The sequence below is a fragment of the Hemiscyllium ocellatum genome, chromosome 13, assembly GCF_020745735.1.
Source record: "Hemiscyllium ocellatum isolate sHemOce1 chromosome 13, sHemOce1.pat.X.cur, whole genome shotgun sequence".
Taxonomy (NCBI): Eukaryota; Metazoa; Chordata; class Chondrichthyes; order Orectolobiformes; family Hemiscylliidae; genus Hemiscyllium; species Hemiscyllium ocellatum.
The window spans coordinates 73,645,502-73,665,191 of NC_083413.1; the positions used below are offsets into that span (position 1 = coordinate 73,645,502).

Below are 19,690 nucleotides of genomic sequence, written 5' to 3' on the forward strand. Positions count from 1 at the left end.
GGGGAGAGTTAATGAGTGTTCAGGGAAGAGTTGACGAGGGGAGAATGAATGAGTCTTTAGGGGAGAGTTGTTGAGGGGAGAGTGAATGTGTGTTCAGGGGAGCATTAATTAGGGAGGAGTGAATGAGTGTTTAGGGGCGAGTTGATGAGGGGAAAGTTAGAGTGTTTAGGAGAGATTTGATCAGGGAGGAGTGAATGTGTGTTTAGGGCAGTGTTGATGAGTGTGGAGTGAATGAGTGTTTAAGGAAGAGTTGATGACGGGAGAGTGAATGAGTGTTTAGATGAGTATTGATGAGGGGAGAGGGAATGAGTGTTCAGGGGAGAGTAGATGAATGGAGGATGAGTGAGTGTTTAGGGGAGAGTTGTTGAGGGGAGAGTGAATGAGTGTTTAGGGGAGAGTTGATGAGGGGAGTGTGAATGAGTGTTCAGGGGAGTGTTGTTGAGGGAGGAGTGAATGAGTGTTTAGTGGAGATTTGATCAGGGAGGAGTGAATGTGTGTTTAGGGGAGTGTTGATGACGGAGGAGTGAATGAGTGTTTAGGGGAGAGTGAATTTTTAAGGGAGTTTCGATGAGGGAAGAGTGAATGAGTTTTTAGGCGAGAGTTGATGAGGGAGGAGTGAATGGTTGCTTAGGGGTGTGTTGATGAGCGGAGAGTGATTGAGTGTTTACCTGAGAGTTGATGAGCGGAGAGTGAATGAGTGTTTAGGGGAGAATTGATGAGGGGAGAGTGGATGAGTGTTTAGGGGAGTGTTCATGAGGGGAGAGTGAATGTGTGTTTAGGGGAGTGTTGATGAGGGAGGAGTGAATGAGTGTTCAGGGAAGAGTTGATGAAGGGAGAGTGAATGAATTTTTAGGAGAGTTGATGAGGGGTGAATGGATAAGTGTTCAGGGGGGTGTTGATGAGGGGAGAGTGGATGAGTGTTTTGGGAAATGTTAATGAGGGAAGAGTGAATGAGTGTTTAGGGGAGAGTTGAGGAGGGGAGAATTAATGTGTGTTCAGGGGAGAGTTGAGGGGAAAGTGAATGAGTGTTCAGGGGAGTGTTGATGAAGGAGGACTGAGTGAGAGTGTTTAATTGAGTGATGATGAGGGAGGAGTGAATGAGAGTTTTTAGGGGAGAGTTGGTGAGGGAGGAGTGAATGGGAGGCTCTGCTGCACTAGTATAAACTGAAACACGAGTTCATTCTGTCTGTCTAACAGTGCCTTAAGGAAGTGAAATTCAGTCCAGCTTCGTCACGGCCAGGAAAGGCTGGCTGAGGGCGAGCTGACGCCGGGTTAGCTTTGTTTGTAACGGGAGCCGAGGTTTTGGATGGAATAAGCTGACGGAGGAAAAGATGAACGATCGCTGGTACCATGAGGACATCTCCCGGCCCACGGCCGAGAGCCTGCTCGCCAAAGCCGCTCAGGACGGCAGCTTTCTGGTCCGGCACAGCGAGTCCTGCGAAGGAGCACTAGCCCTGTGCTTGCTGTAAGTCGGGATGGGTGGGTGGGAGGAGCGTTTACATTGAGGGGTATCGTCTGGCGACGGGTCGGGGGCGGGGGCACTCTCCCAGCCTGACTGTGGGGGCTGCCAGTGGGAATCAATATCTTTCTCAAGGATGGGCTGCTCCATTCACTTGTTCAGCTCCTATATGAAGGAAGTGTAGTACACATACAGTACACCGGCTCTGTCTTGTCAGTGGGTTTAATTGCAGGGTTTTGTAATGACCTATCCCCTCCTGTAACAATGTTACAGGCAATGTTCGAGCGGTCACTCTCGACCCAGACTTCACTCACTGAGTCCTGGAAGTGATTGAGCTGCCGCCGTCCCTGCAGGGAAATGGTTAAATGCATCGCCGCGGGTTCGCAACTTCTGCTGGAGGCAAAACTTGTGCTAAGAGGCTGTTTGCCTTTTCTCCTCCACTTCTTGTGGTTAATTGCCTGACTCTGTGTGCGTTACAGCCTGTGCTAGAAAATGGGGTTCCTTTCCAGCAGTAGTGCATGGACGTGTTCCGCGGAGAGAAAACTGATTAAGATCTCAGCGATAAAATGCTACAGGCTGCTCCTTCCTCCCTCAGCGTTAAACCAGAGCTGGGTTTAATCACCGCAAATTCTCTCCCCCCCCCCCCCCATGTTGCGATGCTGTCCAGAATATGTGGGTCAGCTGAAGCCGGAAGTCCAGTTATTTATTTCAGTGGTCAGTGATTACATTTTTTTTTAAAGACTTGCCTCTATCACTGATAACACATTGATCACTGAAGACCCTTCCCCATGCTTTCTCCTCTGTCCACTCCCATAGGTTGTAAATTCAGTCCCACTCAGGCCTTTACTGGACACTGTTCCAGCAACTTTGCTTTGACCTTCACTGTGTCCTTCACATTTGCAGTGTTGGTAAATTATTGATAGTTTGTTCTTGAATGAACCCACTGTTTTCTAATGCTCCATACCAGCTGGCATGAGGGCACTAGCACAAGGCACAGTGGTAGTGAAGCAATCTCTGGGTCTGGAGGCCTGCATTCAAGCCTCACCTGCTTTAGAAACGTGTAAAATTATCGCTGGACAGGTTGATTGGGAAATCAGCTACACTTGCAAGATGGGCATTTATGCAATTAGCAAATTAATTTCAGTTCATCACTGCGCGGTGGTGTTTTGGGTAGAAGCAATGAAACATCTGAATAAGATGTAGGAGGAAGTCATTCAGCCTTTGAAAACTGCTGTCACTTTAATCAAATTAAGGCTGGTCTGATTGTATTCACAAATCTTCATTCCTACCTTTTAAGCCCTTGCTTAACTAAGATCTATATATCTCTGCCTTAAAATTATTCAATGACTCTGCTTCCTCAGGCTTTTCAGGGAGTGATTTCTAAAGACTCTCAACTCTTTGCAGAACAAAATTTGCCTCATCTTTTTCTTTAGAAAGGTGATCACCTAGTCAGTGACCCCTAGTTCTAGATTCTTTCAGAAGAGAGAACATCCTCTCCATATTTATTCTGTCAAGACCCCTCAGGATCTTTACGTATTTCAATCAAGTTGCCACATATGCTTCTAAACTAAGCAGACACAAGCCTGGCCTGTCAAGCTTTCCTCATAGGACATTTATCTATTTCAGTTATTAGTCTGGTAAACTTCTCTAAAATACATCAGATGCATTTATCTTTTCTTTTAAATAAGGTAACTGGATAAGTATAATGCAGTACTCTCAGGTATGGTCTGAGCAGAGCTCTGTCTACTAAAAGGATCAAATGCTACATGAAATGTAAGTCTATTAATGGGATAGAAGAGTGAAATATATTCTTGTAAAGATGCACAAGTCCCTAATTAGACACAGAAATTAATAAGGTCATAAGTAACTAGTGTGTATTTATAATGGATAGTCATAAGCATGGGAAGTTTTGTTAAACTTGTATCAAACATTACTTAGACAACAAGGAGACAGTAAGGACTGAATGTTGACTTTCCTGCTCCTCGGATGCTGTCTGACCTGTTGTACTCTTCCAGCTTTGCATCTATAACTTGATGTAAAAAATGAGGTCTGCAGATGCTGGAGATCACAGCTGAAAATGTGTTGCTGGTCAAAGCACATCAGGATGAAGGGCTTATGCTCGAAACGTCGAATTCCCTATTCCTGAGATGCTGCCTGGCCTGCTGTGCTTTGACCAGCAACACATTTTCAGCTCTATAACTTGATGGACTGCAAAAACTCAGGTCTTCATTCAATAAAAATAAGCTTAACCTCAGTTTTCAAATTCTCAACTTTTTTCTGCGGTGGGTGGGGGAAGCAAGAGAATCCCAGATTTCCCACTCACCTTTGTGTGAAGAAGTGTTCCTTTTGTCACCTCTAACTTGGTTCTAACTTGATTTGCCTCTCTTGTTCCGGATTCTGATACCAGAGAGAACAGTGGCTTTTCTATATCCTGCCACATCTGTTAGCTTAAATGTCCCAGTCAGTAAACTCACTTTTATTTTTCTGTGCTTGAGGGAGGACAAGCCTGTGTTGGCAGCTTTGGAGAATTGAGGAACTTCACACAAGGGCAACCAAAGGTGTGAGTTCGATCATGTCACTCAGTAGTAAAGTGGCCCAAGCTCTGACACCCTTGGTTACAGGGCTCATTTTGTGAAATAATTGTTTGTTAGTGAGGGTGAACAACATTATGTTTCAAGGGAAATGGCTGTGGGATTCACCTCTTAATCAGAAGGAGCTTTTCTGAGAAATTATAGCAACTTGGGTAAATAGATCTCAAAACAGTTGTGTTCACAACAGGCTGGAAAATGTTGAATTTCCCGAGGGCTTTCTTAGTGATAATAATCTCCTGATTTGTAGCTGATGGGTGCTTATAAACTTGTAGATCAAACTCACACTTCCTCTTTCCACTGTGTGCCTCACATCATTGAGTAGCATCTGTTTTGATTCAAAAATATTCTGGCAATTTGGACAAACTGGATGTACCCTTCCAAAGAAAAATGCATTTTTACCTTTTTAAAATGGAATTTGAGGAGCATCTTGAAGTGCTCAAGATTAGAGGACCTGCAATGGTATTTGTGAGGATGGAATAAATAAGAATTTTTTTTTACCCCACATAACATTTTCTAGTTGGTAGTCAAGGCCCATTACCTTTCTCCTCATTTTAAACCATTCTTAAAATGAATTTGACCACCTCTGCTAAACCTTCAGTCACTGTGAAGTGCCTTTTAAATCTTTCTGTTCACAAGATGGTGCAATATAGTTAGGTTAGATTCCCTACAGTGTGGAAACAGGCCCTTCAGCCCAAAAGGTCCACACTGACCCTCCAAAGAGTAACCCACCCAGACCCATTTCACTCTGACCAATGCACCTAACACTATTGGCAATTCACCTGGCCTGCACATTTTTGGACTGTGGGAGGAAACCAGAGACCCAGAGGAAACCCATGCAGACACCAGGATAACGTGCCAACTCCACACAGACAGTCACCCGAGGCAGGAGTCGAAGCTGAGGCCAGGTGATGTGAGGCAGCAGTGCTAACCACTTAGCCACCGTCCTGCGTTTTATTTTAATTCTTGGTTATTTTATTAAATGCCATAAGTCAATTTGTTCATCACACAAGATTCCCAATGATGGAAGACAAGTTGCTTTTCAGGATTGAACAATGAATTTCATTTTATCTTGTATTCGTATGTCCTTTCGAAGATATTGTCTACAACCTCTCCCCTCCCCCTGCAATATCAGTTCCTTTAGGTCATCCCAATAATAATGCAACGGAGGAAGTGTGAGCTCATTCCATTTGCTCATAAGAATGTAAAGTAGAATACATTTTAAAAAACATGCAGATAATAAATATTGATGTTCAGAGGGACTTGGGTGTTCTTACATCTATCTGAATGTCATCTTGCTAAGGAAATTGGCACATGTCCATCAAATGCTTGTGGGCAGAAGACAGGGCAAGTGGATTATGGCACCGACCAGGGTGAAAATCTGTCAGTGCTGTGTATTTTCAAATGCCAGATGCCAGCAAAGGCTCTGTTCAGTTAAACATGAGTATACATGGTACTGAAGCTATTTACAGGAATCATAAACTGCTTGTGGTTAAGTTACTAGATTATTTCTCCTGACTATGCTATTGCTTAATTAGACAACAGTGAATGGTCTGATTGGTGCTGAAGTACGTAAAAATTTACCTCAAAGCCTTTTGCTGAAATAAGTTGCTGTCATTCATACAATGCTTACTGGGCATTCCCCTGGGATTTGAGTCTGACCAGAAGAATAATGATGTGCCATGCAAGTTTCTAGAAGATGGAAAACCATAGGTTTGGAGAAGGCATTTTAGAGCAGGATGCCGTAACTCCAGGGTCTTTCAGGGAGCACCCCCATTGGCCCCATTTTGATAGGGACCAATGACTGAGATACAAAAACTCCATGACAGAGGTTGGGGCTAAAATCTGCCATCTACTACAGGCACAACTGCAACTTTAAAGTAGAGCAAAGGTCACATTGTCTATGGTGGTCAAGGCGATTCTGGGTCTTTACATTGTGTATGCCTTCTAGACTGCTGCTCAGTGTATAAGTACAATGCTTCATAAGCCTGTCTACACCGAGAATTTCAACTCCAGGTCCATAGTCACACAATTGTGCAGTACAGAATAGGCCCTTCAGCCCATTGAGTCTGTACTGCCAACCCTACACTTATACCCACATGAGTCTCACTTTTCTGTCATTCAAGCCAATACATTTAATGTTATGACACTTCAAGAATTCATCCAAGCCCTTTTTTTTAAAAAGTTGAGATTACCATAAATTAACCTCCCAGGCAGTTAATTCCAGACTGCTCCATCACCTCTGGGTGAAATACATTTTCCTCTTAAACCCTGCCTTTCACTTTAAAAGTGTGCCCCTTGCTCTTAATCCTTCAAATAAGGGAAAGAGCAGCTTTCTATACACCCTATTCGTGTACCTCATAATTTTATACACCTCTCCTTTGCCCCAGAGAAAACATCTCAAGCTTATCTGCCTCTCTTCATAGTTCAAATGCTCTCCCCTGGGCAACATCCTGGTGAAAAGTAGAGTCTTAGGGATTAATGAAGTCTATGTTATACCTGAGTTCTATACAGCAAACCTAGTGCGTGATCTTTGCTGTCCAGTAATCTGGCACCTCTGTTCTCCTTTTAACCCCCTGCCATGGCTCCTGGGCACTTGTGCCCAGTGTTATGGCATGCTGATCCTTCCTCTACCCATGTCGCTTAAAAGTTACAATGTCTGAGCTGGTAGCTGCAACTGTTGGGATTACAAAATGGTGTTTTCCTATCGTCACTATTTTTTTCCATCCACTGACCAAGCAACATTTCAGCTGTCGGGAATCTGAAATGAACAAAGTTAAGGGATTGGGGAAGTCCACTCTTAATTATCTACTCTTGGAAATCAGAGTTAACTGAATGAAGAGTAACACATCATGCAAAACAGTGGGTGCTATCAATTGGATGTGGTGCCTTCAATTGTGGAGTATAGGTTCAATCAGGATAATTGTATGATGAATCCCATGCTGGTCTTTGGATTGAGCTAATTCCTTTCCTTATTGGCTGCGGGTGAGTTCAATATCATTCATTTTTACCCCATCACCCAAAATTAAAATAATCCTTAAAAGCTTCAAACTTATTAAGTCATGATTAGAATCTCATTTCTGTTCATCTATTCCTCTCCATATCTTAAGTTTAAGAAAAAGCAGACAGCATTGAGTCAGAATGCCTATAGTGTGAAAGCAGACCATTCGGCCCATTGAGTCTGCACTGACTTCCTAATGGCCAACCCACCTAATGTGCACATCAATGGATACTAGGGGCAATTTAGCATGGCCAATCCACCTAAAGTGCACATCTTTGGACTGTGGAGGAAACGAGAACAAACAGACATGGGAAGAAAGTGCAAACTCCACACAGAAGCTGTTCGAGTTTGGAATCAACCTGGATCCCTGGCACTGAGGCAGCAGTGCTAACCACTGAGCCACAGTGCCACCCTAAGAATTTTGAGATAAAGCTACTAGGAGATGCTATTCCTGACCCAGCTATATTTCCCTAAGTTGTATCTTGGGATTCCTGCTTTATTCTCCTCTGATAGGATGCGACATTTCCATGCCTAATGAAAAATATATTGCCTTTCATTCATCCTAGATGAGGAAACATTTTTCAGTCTGTGAAGTACTTTTCTTTAAGTATTAAAAAATACTGTCACCTTCGTGTGCCTCCTACTCTTGAAATCCCTATCGTAGGGAAAAGACACCCACCATTTAAGCCTATCTATACCCCTCATGATTTTATAAACTTCTATAAGGTCACCCCTCAACTTCCTACGCTCTATTGATTGCTAACATTAACCATGACAGAGAGCTGATATGAACTTAGAAATCTTTAATAAAAGCGAGACATATGAGACAGAAATGTTGCTTATTCAAGGCCAGATGTAAAGATTTGTGTAAGTAGCCCCAAAAGCTAATATCAAGCCTGTATAACCTGTGAGAATTGGAACTAAAATTGCCCAGATTATTCCTCTTTCTGGAAATGCCAAGAACTCAACTACTGTTGTGAACAGAGAGAAGAGAGACCTGCCTAAAACCAGTGGGGTCTTTCTTTACCTCATGTATAACAGGTCTGGGTGATACCACTAGAATTCCACTTTTGCTAATTGAGTTCAGCAGCTAATAGCAGGGAGTTTCCTGTCAGGTCAAAATAGCCAAGACATAGGTTAGATTCAGAAGACTCCCGAAAAGATTTAAACATTTTCTTATATTTTCTTTGTAGAATCAGGTAAGGTGAGGAAAGTTTAATTATCTTGGAAGACCTTGTTTTCTGCATGCTTTGCTCCCCTTGCTAAATTTTGCATATTCCCATGAGACTTTAGAGATACAAGTTTGAGTTACTTTTAGACCCTTTTATTAGTCAGTTCCACATATCAGGTTGAATACTGATTAGATACATTTCAGCATTGTGTGTTTTGCATCAGTATAATATTTTTACAACTCCACACTAGCCAATCTCCCTGGTATAGTTTGGCACAGTTACTCGAGATGTTTCACAATTGTCTTTACTGCATTGACCTTGATCAGTCCAAGCAGTTGCTTTACTTTTGGATTTCATGCAGACTTACTCATTTTTGTTGACTGGCTACTTTGGAATTGCTGAAAGCCACAACATAGAAGAAGAATGAAAATACTGAAATGGAATTAACACAGAAAAGAGGAAGAAAAGTCAAACCGAACTTGCGCAGTAGAGAAGTATGTTCAGAAGCTTGTGACCAGATGACCACACAAGAATAAAAAAACCTGTGTGCTTGCATTGTATACACCCACGCATACTTAAATGCAACACACATGCATGTGTGTGAACAGGTATACACACTGCTCTTATTAATCTGTAGTAATAAGACCATAATAACCGGGGCTTGGGTATATAGGACATGACTTCAAAGCTTGCAGTTGACACAAAACTCAGAAATACAGTCAACAGTGAGGTAAAATAGATAATTATGTGGAAGATGAAAGTTAATGCTGGTACATTTTGGGGAGAAAAATATAGAAAAGCAACATAAGTTATTTTTAATTTTGAAGGAAGTGCAGGAAGAGCCCTGGAGTTATATGTACATATGCAAATGTTGAAGGACCAGTATAGAGGGCTGTTTAGAAAATCATTTAGGATATTGAATTTATAAATAGAGGCAATAAATACCAGTGGATTTAAGTTATGCTGTACTTTTTTATGCTTTATCTATGCTGTAAAACATGGATTACGTCTTTGATCGGGGTGCGGCATTTTGGGAAAGCAAATCTTCGCAGGACTTATACACTTAATGGTAAGGGCCTGGGGAGTGTTGCTGAACAAAGAGACCTTGAACTGCAGGTTCATAGCTCCTTGAAAGTGGAGTCACAGGTAGTTAGGGTAGTGAAGAAGGCATTTGATATGCTTTCCTATATTGGTCAGCAGGTATTTGGAGGTTGTGCTGCAGCTGCACAGGACATTGTTTAGGGCACTATTGGAATATTGTGTGCAATTCTGGTCTCCTTCCTATCCAAAAGATGTTGTGAAACTTGAAAGGGTTCAGAAAAGATTTACAAGAAAGTTGCCGGGGTTGGAGGATTTGAGCTATAGGGAGAGGTTGAATAAGCTAGGGCTGTTTTCCCTGGAGTGTTGGAGGCTGAGGGGTGACATTATAGACGTTTATAAAATCATGAGGGGCATGGATAGGATAAATAGACAAAGTTTTTTTCCTTGAGTCTGGGGGTGTCCAGAACTAGAGGGCTTAAGTTTAGGCTGAGAGGGGAAAGATATAAAAGAGACCTAAGGGATAACTTTTTCACACAGGTTGGTACGTGTATGGAATGAGCTGCCAGAGGAAGTGGTGGAGGCTGGACAATTGCAACACTTGAAAGATATCCGAATGGGTATATGAATAGGAAGAGTTTGGAGGGATATGGGCTGGGTGCTGGCAAGTGGCACCAGATTAGGTTGGGATATCTGGTCAGTATGGATGAGTTGGAATGAAGGATCTGTTTCCATGCTGTACATATCTGACTCTATGATCTTATACTGGTTAAGTCAGATCCAAGAATGATATCTGGCTTGATAGGTCATGATTTATTGTTTGTTCATATAACATGGTAGTCTTTGACTTAAGCATAAGTCTGCTATGCTGCAGATTCTGTTTTTACAATAACACGCAAGTTAATTGTACAAAAGAAATGAAGATAAAATAGAACAGACCAATCTATTTATGTACAACACAATTTAAAAGATTTCAAAACACATGGTAAAACACAACCCCTGCTATTCCCAACATCACTTTACATTACTGAAATTCCAGAGTTGTCTGTTCTATTACATCTATGGATTTGAGTTTGATCATCTTTTCCTTTATTTTTCACACATTTAAGCTTAAATTTTCTTTGCTTCAAATAATTCCTTCAGGTTTATAACCAAACACTTTTGGACTGGAATTTGTCAAACTAAAACTCCGACTGAGGTACACTCTTGCCTTACTAATTTGAAGTAAGTCCTTTCTCTTGTACCTCAACCAACAAGGTCTCTGGGAATTACAAAAAAAACCTTTCCAGTCCACGGCTTTTCCTAAACAAAACAAACTTGATTTCTTCTGAACCAAAAGCAGACTAACGCCTTTTAATGTTTGCTTTCTCCAATCATAAAAATCTCAGAATACAAGCTCATAGAGGGCCCAGCCACTTTTGCACATGACCTGCTGGTTTAAAATCCTGGCTCAAGAAGAGTTGGCAAGTTAGTTAATAAACACCTCATACACACAGGCCAAAACCCACATGCCACTCGTTCAAAATAGAAGCTAATTAAAATAAATGATAACACACAGAAATCACACACCTTACATCTCAAGTGCCACTGCTAGAATATTTCTTTAAAGCTGTGGGCAGCACAGGTTCAGAAAGATAGCCAGACTTGGAAGAGGGAGAGCTGTTAGAATGGTACTAGAGATGTGGGACTTGAATTCTGTGAAGAGACTAGGGAAGCTTCAATTGTTCTTCTTAGAGCAGAGGAGGTTTGGAGATGTTTTGATAGAGGTAGTCAAAATCATGAACAGTTTTGACAAAGAATAAAACTATTTCAGTGACAAAAGGATAACTAGAAGAGGCAGATTTAAGATAATGAGCAGGAACAGCTGGAGGAAATATTTTTCTTCTAGCCAGTTGATAGGGTCTGGAGTGCAATTCCTGAAAGTATGGGGGAAATGGATGCAAGATTTGCTTTTGAAAGAGAATTGGAAATGGACTTAAAAAGATTTGAGAGGGAATGGAGAGGGGGATTAACTTGAAGCTCTACAGACAAACCAGTGCAAGGATGGATCAAACAGCTATCTCATTCTGATTTTTACATAAAACACATACACAGATTTGTACACCCATGTATTTTAGACATATAGGTGATCAAAAATCATTGGCCTGCTTTACAATGGGCTGCATTTTCTTTTCTATTAGCTTCAAAAATAAAGAGTCCTGGAGTATAGTAGGTTGTTGATTTACAAAGCCCCTGAATGTTATTGGAATGGAGTAGTTTTAGGAGGAGAAAGTGAGGTCTGCAGATGCTGTTTCCTGATGAAGGGCTTATGCCCGAAACGTCGAATTTCCTGTTCCTTGGATGCTGCCTGACCTGCTGCGCTTTTCCAGCAACACATTTTCAGCATGGAGTAGTTTTACCCTTGATGTCCTGGAAAGGCAATCAGATTATTGTTTGGGGTTAGGTACCATTAAGCCTTGTGTATGCGAAAGCACAACACTTGGGAGCAGATGCTAATGTCACCCCTACAAGACAGAATCTCTACAGTAACCAAATCTCTTTAAGTAATGTAGCAATTGAGTAATGATCTTAACAGTGTAAACATTAATGGCACTAGCAATGTTACGTTATCAATGATTAGCGTTAATGGTTTCACCCAGGCTTCAACCCTGATGGCTGGGCTGGTGTGAGGAAATGAAGGCCCTTTAGGTATATGAGAACAGGAATGAGACTGAAGGAATGACACTACACTCAGTTTTTCTGCAAAATACTGTTTCCTACAGTTAAGTATATACAACAAAATAGCAAAAATAACTGCTGTTAACATTGAGAGTGTGTATACTGTTAACAATTACTGATTGAATGCTGTGAATGAAGCAGTATTTGCCAACAAGGAATTGTACAGCCTTATAATTTACATCAGGATATGGAGCTGCTGCAGATTTGTGCTTTGATGTTTGAGGTTCTGTTCAGCCTTGATCCTAAAACCTTGGCACAGCATGATGGTTCAGTGGTAAGTGACCAGGAACCAGGTTCAAGTTCGCCCTCAGGTGACTATGCAAACTTCACGCAAACATTCTTTCAGTGTCTGCGTGGGTTTCCTCCAGCTGCTCCAGTTCCCTGCCACAGGTGTGCTGGTTAGGTGATTTGGCCATGGGAAATGCATGGTTACAGGGATAGGGTAGGTCTAGGTGTGATGCTCTTCAGATGGATGGAGTGGACTCAATCATCCAAATGGCCTGCTTCCACACTGGAGGTATTCTATGAAATCTAAACATTGCTTCAACAGAACATTCTCTAATTTGAGCTAGTCTTATCAGGAACACTGCTTTATTGTGTTTTGTCAGAGTGGGTCACGTAGCCCCAGAATCAAATTTGCCATTCTGTAAGATGATGCTGATATTTTATACTTATACCACTTTCCCACTTTTCTCCTATTACAGGTAAAGCCCTCTTATAACTGGAAGCACAAAATTCTATTACTTCTCATTCTGCTAAACTCCAAACATTAAAAGGCCATTCTACTCAATCTCTCCTCATAGAACAATTTTCTCATCCCACAAACCAATCTAAAGAATCTTAAATCACATTGTCTCCAAGACCATATATTTATCTTCATTATGCACAGTGACCAAAACATCCCACCAGCATTTTGTGTGGTTTCACAACAAAGCCCTATATAATAATTGTAGCAAGTTTCATTACTTGCAGAGTACAATAAAGGCTAACATAATATTTGCCTTCCTAATAGTTTGTGTACATAACCTTCGTGAATCTTATAGAATGACTTAGTTGCTGTGCTCCTAAACAATCCAGTTTGGGATTAAGACCACTTCAGAATTTCTTCATTGTTCTAATTAATAAAAGCACATATGATTTGGAAAGTTAATGATTGCTATAATTGTTGCTCTCTGACTGTTTGTTTCAGTGGAACCCTCCAGAATTTTCCAAACTAGCTTTATTAACAAAAAATGTGAAGTAATAACAGTTTAGAAGTAGTGCTATTTAAATTAAGTTCAAATTAAGATCCCACATGCCCACTTGGGTAGACATGAAAGATGCTGCAGTACTATCCAAAGAAGATTAGAGGCACTGTTCCAAAACTCTTGGTCTTGTCTCTTAACTAACATAATTTAAACAGAAAGTTGGGTCATTATCATATTTTTACTTGGAACTAACTGACTGAATGTCAAGAACACGGTAGTCAGAGACCACCGTTTAAAGCACTTCATTTGTAGGGTAATTATGGCTGGCCTAGGGTTGTAAGTTCCATCAGGTTCTTGAGGCACAATGGTAGTGTCCTTACCGCTTGGCCAGGAGGCCTGGGCTCATGTCCCACCTTCTCCAGCAGTGTGTAATAAAATCTCTGAGCAAGTTAATTAAGATAACATCTAACAATGCATTTTCATTCTTTATTGTAAAACATTTCAGCTGCAAGTTACCATCTCCAGCAGTGCAGCTCTCCTTTAGTGCTGCAGTTAGTCTTTATCCTAGAGAATACAAAATATTTAGAACATTGAAACAAAACAGATAAAAAGCAAACACTCCAAGCAGGAGAGGTTATGTTGATATTGCATAGATCAATGCTGTTCTAATTCTGACCTCTTGAGCATACTTGATTTTGACCAACATCTGCCTAAGCATGAAGCTTGGGAATTCCCTCCTGAAACCTCTTTGAAACCACTTGTAGTCACCTTTAAGCCAACCCTTAATTCCTAGATTAGATTTGGCCGAATATCTTCTGAGGTACCTTGGTGTCAAATTTTGTTTGGTAGTTGCTCCTGCGAATCTCTGAGATATTTCACTCTATTCAGGATATTGTATAACTATATAAGTTCTTGTTGCATGTTGAGCAGTTTTGATCACGGGAGATGGAGAAGTCGGTTTCAAAAATGGAACAAAGATTTGCTGATGTTGTGCCTTTACTTTTTGTGTTGGAGCTGGAATTGGGGGAACAAGAAAGGGTGATCAAAAATCATTGAAAAGGATCAACCTTAAACTGAATTTAATTGTTTAACTTTCTTTTTATTCTCCTCTATTCCAGATATGAAAACTGTGTCTACACTTACAGGATTTTTATAAATGAGGACAATTTGTTGTCTGTTCAGGTAGGTGGTCACTTTAATCAAGCTTCAACTTTTGAGCTATCCAAACCTGTGACACTGTTAACCCAGTATGACAAATCTTTCCAAAGGCCTTGGGGGAGGTGAGTACCAAATAGATCTAAATATTTACTGACTCAGTCAATAACCATCCAGTTAAGAGCAGAATTGGTCATTATTATTGAGCAGAACAAGGTTAGCAGGGAACACAACCACTTGCAAATTCCCCTCCAAGTCACTCACAATTAGACTTGGGAATGTATCACTGGTCCCTCAATGACACTGGATCAAAACCCCAGAACACCCTTCTCTAATAGCACTGTGGGTATATCCATACAACATGGGTTGCAGTGGCTCCAGGACATGGGTTCACCACCACTATTTCATGGGCAGTTGGGGATAGGCAATAAATGCTGGCCCACAGCAATGCCCACATCCTGTGAATTAATATTTTGTTTATCAGTTACAGCATCCTGGTATTTTAAAAGGTGTACTTAATGATGTAAACCCTAAAAACATGGCTCTTCCTAGCTGCTAAAACTGAGAATGTGCCATCTCTGGAGTGGGGTTTCCAGAGTGGAAATGCTGGGTTGCGATACTGAATCAATGCTCTGGTGCTTTTTGTGGCAAACGGTTTGAGAGGAGGCTTTATCAATTTTGACAAAAATAAAACACCACAGCTGCTGGTAATCTGAAATAAAAACAAAGTGCTGGAAATGCTCAGTGCGTCTGGTAGTAGCCATTTGGAATTGAATACAGTTCAAGTTGCCAATTGGATATGGACTTCTTCAAAATCAGAGGCCCTAATATTGAAAAAAATACACATTCTACTCATTGCATTCTATTTCTCTCTCCACTGGCAGACCTGCTGAGCATTTCCAGTATTTGTTTTTTTTATTTTCCATTTTTCTTTTGGTTGTTTCTCTGTGTGTATGTGTCCTATGGGAGATTGGGTGGAAACTTTGACAAGAAAAGCTATGGAGGGAATCAGCTGAGTGAGCTATTTTAGCTCTTATTCCATGTTTGAAGTGTTTACTTTAGGATCCATGGGTAGGTGAACGAATGAAAGAGAGAAGATTTGCATGATCCTCATGAACTGAGAATTGAATTAGAGGACAATGATAATTTTTAGTCCCTGTTTATGAAGTAGCTCTACATCATTGGATACATTATTGTATACAGAAAAGGCGCATGCATACAAGTCCTGTCAACACATTGAATTAATGACCATGTGGGTGAGATCTGAGAAAGTGACGAGCTCCCCAGAGTCAGATGTCAGTGTGAGTTTATTGCAGGAAGGATAGCAGCACTGCAAGCACTCAATTTTACCATGTAGTATTTAACTCTTGAAATGTGCTCCTGACTCCCAAAACTCTGCATCAGCAGCACCCAATTGTAAAATATTAACAAAAAACACTTGCTTTCGTTAAGCATCTTTCATATCCTTAGGGATTCCCAATGAGCTTTGCACCTAATTATGCACGGTCCCTCTTGTGTCATAGGAAACAAGGTAGCGATTTTGTACACCTCAAATTCTCTCCAACAGCAATGTGATAATGACTGACGTTTCAAGATGTTACTTTGAGGGATAAATATTTACCTGTGCACGAGGGAAAATCCCTCTTTTGAAATAGTGGTGTGGCACATTTTATGTCTAGCTGGGAGGGCAGATGCCTCAGTTCAATGTCTCAGCTGAAAGGTAGCATTTTCAACAATGCAGCACTCCCTCAGTACTGTACTGACATGTCAGCCTGGATTTTGTCCTGAATTCACCTTTGTTTTGATTCAAGAGATGAGAGTTGGCCAGAGTTGAGCCAAATTCAGATGCAGTTGAACTCTCAGTAGCTGCTCATAATGTGTTGAAACCATTTTTCATCTGTGCTGATGATGTCAATGGAGTTGGGAGATAGAATTCAGAAACTCACTCCAACATACCACTCGGTGGCTAGAGCCTGTAATTGCAATGTGATGGTTGACACAGCAAATCGATATGTAAACATTGTCCATTCAATTCCAAATGGTGCATGTACAAAGGGAAGCACAAACAAAATCATAGAGTAATTTTGGTGGGAATAAAGAGTTGCTCAATTTAATTATAACAAACAATTCAATTGACCATGACATTGCACCAAGGGAAACAAAAGCCAATGCGATTGTAAAGCGAGACAGGCTGGTGGACGTAATTGAGCTTCTACTATTAGGATTTGGGAAGGTGTTGGCATGACTAAAATATGAACTATGAACTGGGATGAAGAGTGATTCTGGCCTGAATTTGGCTGGGGAATGTGCTCTGGGCTGTGAAGGAAACTTCCCTCGGCTCTTTAATTGTCCTGCTGGATGGCTAGTTCAAGCTGATTCTTCATTCATGATTAGCTTGGCTGCCAATTCAGTGAAGCTACATGGTAGAGGTTTCTATTCTGAGCTCTCTCCAAGTTATCACCTGCTCTGCTTCACCAAACTGGGGTATACATATATAAACGTAGATATCTGACTGCACCCAAGTATACTCTTAATACTCATTAATATGCTTGATTCTCAATAAATAAAACCTGGGGATGATTTATGACTGTAAGATGAAGGAACGGAAGTAGGCCATTCAGCCCATCAAATGTGCTCCATCATTCTATGAAATCATGGTCAATTTGATCATCTTCAACTTCATTTTCCCGTCTTTCCTCCATAATCCTTGATTCTCTTACTGATTAGGACCTGTCTTGAACATCCTGACTCAGCCTCTACAGCCTTGTGTGGCAAAAGCATTCTATAGATTCATTACCTTCAGAGAGAATCAATTTCTCCTTTACTTGCAAGTTCACCCACAAAGTTGATCTCCTTCTTTACAATTTTTTGATTGTGTTTTGATTTTTAAAACTGCCCCAATCCCCTGACTTACCACTAATCTTCACCACATTGTATGATTTTTCTTTCAGTTTGATGCGATCCTTTTATTCCCTAGTTAACTATGGTCAGCTTATCCCATTCCTGGAATCCACCTTTCTCACTGGGAGAGGTCTTTTACTGTAAACCATTTTATTAAAAGTCTGCCATTGTTCCTCAACATCTCTTTGCTAAACTCCTCTCCCACTCCACTTCCTTGTCCCTTGTTAACTGTCCTTATTTGAACTTAGCACAATTATTTCTGAACCTAGTTCCTTCCTTTCAAGGTGAATGCTAGACCCTACCATGTTGTTCCTGTTTCTGAGGGAATCTTTTAATCTGACATATATTAAACCTGCCTTATTACACATCACCAGACCCAAACTCGCCTGACCCCTGATTGGTCCCCAATGTGTTGTTCTAGGAAATTGTCCCAAATGCAGTTTGTAAAATCTTCCTCATGTCTGCCATCTCAATCTGACCATTCCAATCTACACTAAGACTAAAACTGTTTATGATTAACGTACTGCCTATTTTAGATGACCTCATTATCTCCTGATGTATAGCTGCTGTCAGGGGGCCTATTGACTATGTCAATGAGTGTCATCTCCCCAGTTTTTCTTTATTTCTTCACCCTATGCATATCAATTCTTCCAATCAATAATAATTCCATAGAATCATTGAATCCCAACAGTGTGGAAGCAGGCCATTTGGTTCATTGAGTCCACACCGACCCTCCAAAGAACGTCCCACCTTCCCTACCCCTGCATTTCCCACAGACAATCCAACTAACCCGCGCATCTTTGGACCGTGGAAAGAAAACCGAGCACTTGGAGGAAACTCACGCAGATATGGTGAGAATGTGCAAACTCTACGCAAACAGTCACCTGTGGGTGGAGTCATACCCGGGTTCCTAGCATCATGAAGCAGTAGTGCTAACCATTAAGCCATTTCTTGCCATTGTACTCACTCCATCCCATACCCTCACCACTCTTGTCTTTCTGCTTGTACTTTTAAACATTCACATACCTCTGAATACTTAGTTCCCACCTTTAATGTCATTGTGACCATGTCTCTGTACGGCTCTAAGATCATACCTTATTTTTGTGCTGTTAATTCATCTATTTTGTTCCAAATACTTAATTTTTATTTATTCCAACCCATTTTACCTGTACTGGATCTTTGACTGAAATTGTCTAATCCCATTTCTCTCTGCTTTCTCTCTTGTACATTCAACTTTTTCAAAAGCTATATCCAATGTCAGTTCAAACATATTGTATCTCCTGCCTAATGTCTATTTGTGAAAACTGTTTTAAATACACAGTTGTTGGCCCATATACAATAATCAATCTAACTTCTGCCTTTCAGTATTTGTCTTCTGAAAGTCCCTTTCCTGGATTTCTCTAAACTGTGCTGCAATTGAAAATGCCCTGATTTCTGTAAACTTTCTTCATGTTTATAGCCTCTCATTCCTGTTATAATTGTATTGGATCTGCTTACCCTTGCTGTAATGTGGTGGTTAGAATGGTCTACAATACAACTGAAGCCCAACCAATGTCTAGTACAATTTTAACATCACTTCCCATTCTGCTCAAAATGTGAAACCGCATCTCCCAGTTTGCTACTTAAGGCTTCTGCTCTGCTCCACTCTAGCCTTGAAATCTATCAATCTGCTCCTCTCAATCTCTCTCTGTCATATTCTGTTAGGTTTGAGAGTGTGGTGCTGGAAAAGCACAGCAGGTCAGGCAGCATCCGAGGAGCAGGGGAATCGACGTTTCGGGGCAAAAGCCCTTCATCAGGAATAAGGCTGTGAGCCAAGGGGGTGGTGAGATAAATGGGAGGGGAAATGGGGCTGGAGGGGGAAGGTAACTGAGAGTGTGGTAGGTAGATGAAAGTAGGGGTAATGGTGATAGGTTGGAGAGGAGGGTGGAGTGGATAGATAGGAAGGAAGATGGACAGCCTTTTCTATTAGTTATCTGATCACTTTTCAACCCACTTCAATTCACTTTCCTTTTCTCAGTCTGCAGTCTCACGTTGCTCTGTGTTGAACTGCAACTGTACTTTATCAATGGTTGTGTTGTTCCCTCCTGCATTGTCCCTTAGGGATTTCACAACCACCCTCCCCTTCCCTAAATTTGTCATCATCAGATGGAGGATAGCAGAGATTCTCTGCTCCAGAGAACAGGAAGTTACAATCTGAACATCACTCTGGGAAGGGGCAGCTTTAGAAGGATAATGATTGGGTCCCACTCTCCCATTTGGCTAGGGATAAGGTCCTTAAACTAAGCTGGGACTCGGATGGGTCCCCATCTTCAACTTTTTTCCATCACTCAGATGCTCCAAACTGAGGGCCTATGAGTGGGCGCTTCTGCCGTGGGAAACTGTATCACTTGCTCCTGAGCCCCTACTCCTCCATTTATCAACGGCTTTGGAGCTGAGGAAGGGTCACTGGACCTGAAACATTAACTCTTACT

The 19,690-nt window shown here is 41.2% G+C and overlaps 1 protein-coding gene across 2 annotated transcripts in view; it reads left to right on the top strand.

Moving 5' to 3' along the window:
* The first annotated feature begins 1,235 nt into the window (after positions 1-1,235).
* The window catches only part of inpp5d (inositol polyphosphate-5-phosphatase D), a 110,776-nt gene continuing 92,321 nt past the window's right edge, over positions 1,236-19,690 (top strand). For both annotated transcript variants that reach the window (XM_060834936.1, XM_060834934.1), the window contains exons 1-2: positions 1,236-1,465; positions 14,282-14,345. In XM_060834936.1, the coding sequence (XP_060690919.1) occupies positions 1,332-1,465; positions 14,282-14,345 (198 nt within the window). In that variant the 5' untranslated portion in view covers positions 1,236-1,331. The remainder of the gene's footprint in view (positions 1,466-14,281; positions 14,346-19,690) is intronic.